Here is a 10,397-nt window from a genome sequence, read left to right as displayed (position 1 = left end):
AGCTGGAACGACAGGCGTCTGTCACCACACCTGGCTAATTTTTTTGTATTTTTAGTGGAGACGGGGTTTCACCTTGTTAGCCAGGATGGTCTCCATCTCCTGACCTCGTGAACTGCCCACGTCGGCCTCCCAAGGTGCTGGGATTACAGGCATGAACCACCGCACCTGGCCGCTGGTTTTGTGTTTTATAGAGACAGGGTCTTACTATATCCTCCAGCCTGGTCTTGAACTCCTGGTCTCAGGCGATCCTCCCACCTGGGCTTCCCAAAGTGTTGGGAAGACAGGTGTGAGCCACTGTGCCTGGCCATTTTTCTTTTTTTTTTGAGACGGAGTTTAGCTCTTGTTGTCCAGGATGGAGTGCAATGGAGCGATCTCGGCTCACTGCAACCTCTGCCTCCCAGGTTCAAGCGATTCTCCTGCCTCAGCCTCCTGAGGCTGAGGATTACAGGCATGTGCCACCATACCCGGCTAATTTTGTATTTTTAGTAGAGACGGGGTTTCTCCGTGTTGGTCAAGCTGGTCTTGAACTCTTGACCTCAGGTGATCCAGCCGCCTTGGCCTCCCATAGTGCTGGGATTACAGGCGTGATCCACCGTGCCTGGCCTCCATTTTCCTTTTTTTTTAAAACTTACGCATGTGTCCCTCCCTCCCCTAGGTGTGGCTTTGTCAAGCAGATGCCTGAGGGAGAGGTAGAGGGGATGTGGGGTTTGAGTCACTGACCTGATCCCTCCTAATAGGTCTTCCCAGACCTGGGACTAACTTATTTAACTTTTTTTTTTTGCTCTCATACCTCTTGGATCTGGTTTCTTGACTTTTACAACATGATTAAGCCTTACACAGTCCTCCTTTGCCTTCCTAACTCCTGTCAAGGTCCAAGTTACTAGTTGCTGTCGCCAGGATGGATGGCCACCCCTTATCTCTTGCCATTCTCCACGTTCCAGACCTCCGGCCTCCTTTGGTTTCTTGCAAACACCATGCTGTTCCCATTCCCCTCTTATCTGGACACAGGCTCTGCTGCCTGCTTGGGACTCAGTATTGTCCTTCCCTCCCCTGAATTCCTATTCATGCTTTGGACTTTTGTTTAGATAGTACTCCTCTGGAAGTTTCCTGTGACTCTCCCTCTGATACATGGTCTCGTGCCATCCTTCCCTGCTGAGTTCCATGGCGCCTGGACCATTCCTACCTTGTCACTGACTTTTCTGGAATGGGCTGTAGTACCTACCTCACCCACCAGGCTGTAAGTGCCCTGGAGACAGGGCCACGCCTAAGGCCCAGGACCAGGTCTGGCATGTGGTAAATAAATAAATAAATTTGCACTCAGTGTTTAACATTGACAGCATCATTTGGACTGAAGCTGCCAGAGGCGGCTGGACATTCTTCCCCAGAAAGATGTTTAGTCAGTGTTGAATCCATGTCTCTGATTAAAATCCTGAGCTTTGACAACATGCTGTCCAGAGGTCCTGGACAAAGCTTTTTAATCTATACCATGCTATCCAATATAGTAGTTGTTAGCCATGTTAATTAAAAAATTTTAAATATAATGAATGAATTATTATTATTATTATTATTTTTTACAGTGTCTCACTCTGTCACCCAGGCTGGAGTGCAGTGGCACGATCTCGGTTCACTGCAAGCTCTGCCTCCTGATTCAAATGATTGTCCTGCCTCAGCCTCCTGAGTAGCTGAGATTACAGGTGCCCCCCACCGTGCCCGACTAATTTTTGTATTTTTAGCAGAGACAGGCTTAATTTCCAAAGGGTCCATCCTACCGATATCTCCCCACGGTACACAACATGCTGTGCACATGCACAGCAGGTGCTCAGAAACTTTGCGTTGTTGCTCACTAAACTTTTTTCTTTTGAGACAGAGTCGTGCTGTGTCATCCAGGCTGCAGTACAGGGGCATGATCTCGGCTCACCACAAGCTCTGTCTCCTGGGTTCAAGAGATTCTTGTGCCCCAGCCTCCTGAGTGGTTGGGACTACAGGTGCCTGACACCATGCCTGGCTAATTTTTGTATTTTTAGTAGAGATGGGGTTTTGCCATGTTGGCCAGGCTGGAGTACATCACCACAAGCTCTGTCTCCTGGGTTCAAGAGATTCTTGTGCCCCAGCCTCCTGACTGGTTGGGACTACAGGTGCCTGACACCATGCCTGGCTAATTTTTGTATTTTTAGTAGAGATGGGGTTTTGCCATGTTGGCCAGGCTGGTATCCAACTCCTGACCTCAAGTGATCCGCCTGCCTAGGCCTCCCAAAGTGCTGGGATTACAGGCTTGAGCTAACACGCCCGGCCTGATTAAAATTAAATAAACTAAAAACTCCTTTCCTCAGTCACACCAGCCAGTTCCAAGTGCTCGCTAGCCACACGTGGCTGGTGGCCGCCGCACTGCACAGTGCAGAGCACAGGACGTTTCCGCCGCGGCAGGAAGCTCTTTTGGGCGGTGCTGCTCTAGACGCTGTCTTACAAAGGTGCTACTTTCGAGGTCTGTATGTTGGGTAAAGTCCTTTGTTGGTGTTTTTGTCTAGGTCCAGTAGGTGTTTGCAGATCCCTTCTTAAGCCTGAACTGTGTTTCCTCGGTTTCCCCTGGCTGCAGGATGCTCGTCAGAAGTTCCGCTCTGTTCTGGTTGAAGCAACGGTGAAACTGGACGAACTGGTGAAGAAAATTGGCAAAGCTGTGGAAGACTCCAAGCCCTACTGGGAGGCACGGAGGGTGGCGAGGCAGGTAAGACAGCCCCATAGATGTCTCCACTACCTCAAGCCTCCCTACCCCTCAGTTTTGAGGGTGACTTTGACTCTGGATCTCCTGCTGAAGGCCAGAAGCTTAAGTCCTGTATGTCTTACCTGCAGTGACCCACCCCACCGCAATCTGCTTCATTTCAGTGCTCGACACTATTAATAGGGTGTGAGTGCTGGCATTTGGATGACCCTGCAAGTGGGGGCTCCCTGAGTTGGGGCTGGGTGTGCTTACGGGGACATGTCCAGAGCGTGTTCCTCCTCCGCTCCTAATGACAACCTGTCAGGCAGCAGTAGGAAGACGCGCTTCCTCCCTCGCGTTCGCCTCACTCTTGGGAGTGTTTAGCCTTCTGCTTCTCTTGAAACATTGGTTCTTTCTCTCTCTCTCTCTCTTTTTTTTCTTTTTCTTTTTCCCTTTTTAAGATTTGGTAGGTGAGTTTGTATACACTCCTTAGCGAATTCTGACTTCCGTGGCCATTGTCCTGCTGAAACTTTGGTTCTTTGTCCTGAGAACCAAATAAGAAGCGGTGAAACAGGCTGGAAGGGGAGTGGCGGAGGGGAGCTGCGATCAGGCGATTGCTGGGGGCTGCGTGGAAATGGGTTCTGGTTTAGGAGTTGGTCTTCCTTTGGCTGCTGTGTGACATGATGTGCCACTTGTGTCACCTGCAGCCTCTGATAGCCACGCCCTGTGAACGGGGAAGGTAAAGAGCCCCCAACAGTTACTGGTACCTGCTGTGTGGCAGGCCCTAGGCTGGGGGCTGTATTCACCTTCCTCAGCCCGCTTGGGCTTCCCAATTAGAGAGCTAATGTGAATCACCAACCCTGTGATGCCTCTTGAGATGAGAGTTCAGATTTCCCAAGAAGATCTAAGCAGTTCGTCCAAATTGTAGTTCACTAGCGAATGACCCAGTGCTGTCCCCGTGGTGTGTTTATGACACAATAGAAGATGCTGCCTTCAAAAGTGTGTCCACTTGTAAGAAGATGTTTAGTGAGGCTGGGCATGGTGGCTCACACCCGTAATCCCAGCACTCCAGGAAGCTGATCACTTGGTGGGCAGATCACTTGAGGTCAGGAGTTCGGGATCAACCTGGCCAACATGTTGAAACCCCACTCTTCTAAACACACAACAATTAGCTGGGTGTGGTGGTGGGCGCCTGTGATCCCAGCTACTCGGGAGGCAGAGGCATAAGAATCACTTGAACCTAGGAGGTGGAGGTTGCAGCGAGCTGAGATTGTGCCACTGCACTCTAGCCTGGGTGACAGAGGACAAGTATGTCTCAGAAAAAAAAAAAAAACAAACGAAAAAATTAGCAACAACAACGCGAAGTTTCTGAGCACCTACTGTGTATGTGCACAGCATGTTGTGTACTGTAGGGGAGATATCAGTAGGATGGACCCTTTGGAAATTAAGTCCCAGAAATCTAGGAATATATTAAGATAGACCCATAGAGAATGAGGCCAGGACTTGACCATTCCTCTTCTTTTCCCTATGTCCATGCATCTCTCAAATTTCTCTTCAAGGGAGCCCCTTGTTACTTTGGGAGTTCTACTAAGATCCTATCTGTGTGTTTGGGTTTTGTGCTCTGAACCCTGAGCTGAAGTTTCTGGCTGGACCTTGCCAGATATGTTGCCTTTATTCCTAGACAGAGCAGCTGCCCGAAAGCCTTCTTCCTTCCCTGGCCTGGTGCACCGGACTGTACACGTCAAAGTTCTGATGGCTCGTTGGTCTGTACAAGCCCTGAGCAGCAGCCACTCCCTTTCTCCACTTCCAGCTGGGCCCTGCCCAGGCTTCTAGCGTTCTCAAGAGAAGAAACCCTTCTCCAAAAAGGACTTTCCAACTCCCACAGATTCCAGTGCCCTGGGGCATTCCCCCTCCAAAGTGTCCATGTTGCATCAATCTTTGAGATGCCCCCCAAGTTGAGGATGTGTCCTACCCACTGTAGGCCGAGGTTGTATCATTCTTGACCTGAAACAGAAGTATGGAGGGTTCAGGTTAGGTTTGAGGAGAAGCTTCTAAGGATTTAATTTAAACATTGGATAAATATCGAGGAATTCAGAAAACCTCCTTTCCTGAAAGTCTTTAACACGGGGATTTATGCTTCTGTGATGCCATTTAGCCCACGCGTGTCTATTAAAAGCAGGCCATGTGCCCATGCTGCAGAATGATTGAAGGATGGTCTGTTAAAGCATCCCACTGGAGTCGCGGAAGCGGCTTCTCTACGTTAAGTTTCCCTTGCCTGGTCCCCGAGTTCAGGTTGGGGGCAGAGATAGCTCTAGGGGGCTTTGTGTCGGGGTTTCTCGAGGCTGGTCCTCTGATTCAGGTCGCTCCCTTGGCTGTGCTGATGTGAAACGTGCTCCCGCCTCAGGTCTTTGGACTTGCCTGTTCCTCTGTTTGGTGGTGTCCTAACCCTGGTATTTTCATAGCCTGATTCCTCATCTCCTTCAGGTGTCTGCTCAAATGTCCCTTTATCCATGAGGCCTTCTCAGGCTAACATTTAAAATGGTAATTCCCAGCCCACCATCCCTGCCAGCCCCAGCCCCCATGCCTTGCTTCCCTTTTTCCCTGTGGGACTTCTCCCCATCTGACCTGTTATCATTTACTTGTTTACAGTAAGTGAAGCTCCACAAGGGCAGAGAGATTCATTCGTTTGGCTCCTTACCAGGTCTGCAATGCCAGTCTACAGAAGGTGCGCAAATACTGTATAAATCAATAAATGAACAAACTAGTGAATGGTGTTGGGGAGCCGCCAACAGACCAGAGGTTCCTCCTCTGCCCTCCCTTGAAGTCATGAGCTTTTCCTCTCCATTGCTCCTTTACTTACAGCCTCTTTCCCACCCGGTAGCTAGGTAAGCAGATGGAGAGTGGCAGGACTGGCAAATCCAGCCTTGTCTGGGTTGAGTTCATTCAAATCCCATTTAGCAGGTGGGTCCCCAGCTGGCTGTGACACATCCTGAAGCGGATTTCACACCACTCCCTGTTCTTCTGCACCCCATATCTTCTTTGATGGCAAAAGAGGTAGGAGGGAGCTGGCTGGGAGGCTCCTAGTTTGTTGGGAAGCAGTGGATGGTGGCTCCTCTCCATCTCTTCATCCCTTCTCTTGGCCAGTGAGGACAATAGGACAATTACTGAGTCCCTTGGGCAAGGCACTGAGTCATCTGGTCGAATCAGATGATGCCCAGGTCCTGGGGATGAGTGAGTCACTCTAAATGGGCAGAGCCAAAGATGAAGATGAATGTTGAGAGCGTCCTGCCTGGCTTTATGCCTGCAAGCCCTCCCCGTAATCTCCTTCCTTCTTGCAGGTGGGCAGGAAGAAGCAGAGTAGAAAAGGTTAGATTCCTAACCTAACTCCTACCCCTCAACCCCAAGGGACCTTGTTGGTCAATAGCGAAGGAACTGGAAGGATGTTCGAAGGCTGAGGCAGGGCATGGATGTCACATTTCATCTCTGGAGGACGGGCTGCTCAGGCCAGATGGATGAGCTTGTTTGTGTGCGAATGTTCCTCTCACCTTCCTGATGGTGAGGGGGGCGATGTCCACCGCCAGCTGCTGCCAAGTGGGGCTTCCTGTTTTCTTCCTCTGTTCTTGTCCCCACCCCCTTCCTTTTTATATTTACAAACCTCTCTGGCTATGTACAGCAGGGAATGGTGCCTGAGAGACTCCTCCAGATAGCAGTTCCTTCTACTTTGACTCAGGAGGCTCTGCATCCTCAGGGTCCCTGCGTCCTCGTTCATGAAATGCTGGCAGTCAAGGGAATAGCCCTGGCTATCTCATGAGGTTGGCGTTAGGATTTAAGTGAGATAGCGTGTTTGACAGCGGAATCCCAGCATGAGCTTGGGTTTTGGCTTCATTAAAAAAGTAGAATTTATTGTAGAAAATGTAGAAAATAGACAAAAAGAAGAAAATAAGTCCCAGTACCTTCTCTTACTATTTATATACCATTTTTTAAAAAAGAAATCATGATAATTATGTGGTAGTCATGGATCAATGCGTTTTCTACTTTTGATGGTTACATTATTATTATGTGAGAGACAGTCCCTATTTGTAGGAAATAGCAACTACAAAAAGTATTTGGGGGGTGATGGAGCATCAGGTCCTCACTCAAATGGTTGAATGCAAAAAGTTATTTGTACTGTACTTTTTCTTAACTTTGTGAATATTTTGAAATAAAAGTACGTATGCTATTTGGAGAAAAATAAGATAGTGTAGTGGTGGTTTTATATGTCTGGAATATCCATGTCTATCTATTCAGCATCTCAATTGAGGGTACTTGAAAGGGAAAAACCTCCTACACTTGATTTTCTTTGAAGAGTTTACAAAGATTTGTAATTTCAGCCTGGGAAACATAGTGAGATCTTGCCTCTATATGAAATAAAAAAAAATTATAAAATTAGCTGGATATAATGATATGTGCCTGTGGTCCCAGCCCCCAGGAGGCTGAAGCAGGAGGATTGCTTGAGCACAGAAGTTCAAGACTGCAGTGAGCCATGATGCCTCTTGTACTCCAGCCTGGGTGACAGAGCAAGACCCTGACTTAAAAAAAAAAACAAAAAAAAACTAATTGTTGGGCTGGTAGAAATTGTACCGGTTCATTAAAAATTTGCATCAATTTTACTTTTCCTGATATGAGCTCATTTTCCAGCCAATGAGTCAGATCCAGTTCTTTGATCTTGAAAACCAAGTCCAAATTCTGCCAAGCAGAGGTAGAACATGATGTGTGTTTTCTATGCCAGGTTGGGGGCAGGGCACTGGCTTTGATTTGAGAGTTTTTGTCCTTGAGCCCAAGCTTGTTTTTAAGCTTTGGCATATCTGCTTTGACATATCTGCCAGCCCATCTGGCCTTCAGCATGTGATGGGGGAGCAGTCTGATGAGGGCAGAGCCTGTGTGACTCAGTGACGCTGAAAAGCAGGGTGTAGCTTGCTTACCTGGCTCCCTGGGTGCTGACTGGTCTAACAGTGGCTTTGGACCTGTCATTTTATCACTGTCAGTCCCAGCCCTTATTTTCTCCTCTTTAAGAAAATTGTGGTAAGGTACATACAACACAAAATATACCATTTTTACTATTCTTTTTTTTTCTTTTTTGCCTCTCCCCCATTTTAACCATTCTTAAGAATGGCATTAAGACATTCACACTGTGGATGCACATTCACTTGCTGTGCAGCGCTCACCACCATCCACCTCTAGAACCCTTGCATCTTCCCAGACGGAAACTCTGTACCCATTCAACACTAACTCTCCATTCCCCGCCTCTCCCAAGCTCAGGCAACCACCACTTCTGTTTTCTAGTTCTATGAATTTCACTACCCTAGGTACCTCATGTAAGTATTGAGGAATCATATAGTATTTGTCATTTCGTTACTGGCTTATTTCACTTAGCATAATGTCCTCAACATTCATCCATGTTACAGCATGTGTCAGAATTTCCCTTCACTGAATGTATATACCACCTTTTATTTATCCATTCATCCATGGACGTTGGGCAACCCTTGTTATTTTTGAATGGTTGGAATGTGTCAGAAGAGAGCAGAGCACTTTGCAAACTTGATGGGCAGCATAAATGCAAAATAGTGGGGGTTATTTAGTGCTGAAAGTTGCCTGTTTTGTGTCTGTGGAGCCATCTAAGGCCATGTCTTACATATAACCTCCTTTAGAAAAGGAGATGTCCTTTTCTAAAGGAGTGGAAAAACATTTGAAACTTGTAGAGTGACTTGTAGGCTCACCTCTTAAAGGCTGTGGGGCCTTTGGCAGGTTACCTAATCTCTGTGCCTCAATTTTTTTTTCATCCATAAAATGGAGTTGGCTGGTTGAGGGATCTCAGGCCTGTAATCCCAGCACTTTGGGAGGCCAAGGCGGGAGGAATGCTTAAAGCCAAGAGTTCGAGGCCAGCCTAGGCAATGTAGTGAGACCCCCCATCTCTACAAAAAGTAGCCAGGCATGGTGGTGCATGCCTGTATTCCTGGCTACTCAGGAGGCAGAGGCAGGAGACTTGCTTGAGCCCGGGAGTTCCAGAGTGCAGTGAGCTATGATTGTGCCACTGCATTCCATCCTGGAGGACAGAGTGAGACCCTGTTTCTTAAAAAGAAAGAAAAGTTGTGTATCAGTTAGCTTTTGCTGTGAAACAAACCACTCTAAAACTTAATGGCTTAAGACATTTATTTAGCTTATGGTTTTCTTGGCCAGTTTTTCTGATCTTGGGCTTAGAGCTGATCTCTCACATTTACAATCAGTTGGTGGTTTAGCAGGGGGCTGGCTGATCTTGGCCTTACCTATCAAGCAGTTGGTTGGTGGTCAGCTAGGGTAGCAGGGGTGACTGGGCCACATGTATCTCTCATCCACCAGGCTAGCCTGGTCATTTTCATACAGTGTTGAGATTCCAGGAACAAAAAGGGTGAGCCCTTTTCAAGCCTCTGCTTGTTTCATGTTTATTAACATCTTATGGGCTAAAGTCATTCATGGGGCCGGTCCAAATTCAAGAGTTGGGAAAGATAAACTCTACCTGCAAAGTATTCTAGCTACTTTTGCAGTTAACTACAGCGATTGAATTAGTACATGTAAAGCATTTGGATCTAACAAATATAAGATTATCCCAGATGTATTTTTCTATCAAATGTTGAGTATCTGGTGAATCTGCTGCCTCGTAATAAGAAAAAAGGTCACCACCACAAAGAACCTATTGGTAGAAGAGGAAACAGGCCTCTCCTGGCTGGGAGGGGGTTATGGAAGATAGGGAGATTGTGCCAGGTGTAAGAGTGAGCCCAGGTAGGTTGAGTGCATAGTGAGTTATTTGTGAGGACAGAATGTGCTGGAGGATGGAAAATGATGAGGGAGGGAGTAGCTGACTTACCTTTTGACTGATCAAAAGCACTCTATGCTCAAAGGGATAGTGTGGCATGGGCCTTGAATGGATGGAGAATCGTGTTTCGAATGAAATGAAATGGGTCAAGCGTATCAATTAATCTTCTGAACTATTATGTTAATGCTAGAAAACAGAGTATTATGGTAGTCCTTTATTGGAAAATTCTAGGCATTGATTTTGTTTGTAGAAAAGCTTCCATGGCCAGGAGTGGTGGCTCATGCCTGTAATCCTGGCACTTTGGGAGATTGAGGTGGGAGGATTGCTTGAGCCCAAGAGTTCAATAGCACCCTGGGCAACATGGTGAGACACCATTTCTTTAAAAAAAAAAAAAAAAAAAGCCAGACATGGTGGTGCTTGCTTGTGGTCCTAGCTACTTAGGAGGCTGAGGTAGAAGGATTGCGTGAGCTTGAGAAGTCAAAGCTGCATGGAGCTGTGATTGCACCACTGCACTCCAGTCTGGATGAAAGGGTGAGACCCTGTCTCAAAAAAAAAAAAAAAAAAAAAAAAAAAAAAAAAAAAAAGGAAAAAAAAGGAAAAACATTTAGTAAGTGGAGAATGAGGGGATGAGAGCTTGGAGAGGCTGATGTTCTGCAAAGGTGGGATATAAACTCAAGGATATGTCAAATGTAGGTTATTGCTTCACATGTCTGTGTGGGGATTTTAAAAAATTTATTATTTTCTTTTCTTCAGTAGCTATTGACTGAGCACCTACTGTATGCCAGGTGGTGTTGTAGCCACTTGTTGACTTATCAAGCATAGAACAAAGATCCTGTCCTTATGGAGCTGACATTCCCCTCATGGCAGTCTTTT

The 10,397-nt window shown here is 46.9% G+C and overlaps 1 protein-coding gene across 1 annotated transcript in view; it reads left to right on the top strand.

Annotated features, from left to right (window-relative positions):
• The window catches only part of SH3BP5 (SH3-domain binding protein 5 (BTK-associated)), an 87,372-nt gene that overhangs the window by 27,102 nt on the left and 49,873 nt on the right, over positions 1-10,397 (top strand). The window contains exon 3 of the mRNA XM_011933686.1: positions 2,594-2,722. Within this exon, the coding sequence (XP_011789076.1) occupies positions 2,594-2,722 (129 nt within the window). The remainder of the gene's footprint in view (positions 1-2,593; positions 2,723-10,397) is intronic.

This window comes from Colobus angolensis, unplaced genomic scaffold (genome assembly GCF_000951035.1).
Source record: "Colobus angolensis palliatus isolate OR3802 unplaced genomic scaffold, Cang.pa_1.0 Scaffold129, whole genome shotgun sequence".
Lineage (NCBI taxonomy): Eukaryota > Metazoa > Chordata > Mammalia > Primates > Cercopithecidae > Colobus > Colobus angolensis.
Note: the sequence above shows the minus strand (reverse complement) of the source record. Positions and strands in the feature narration are given on the sequence as shown.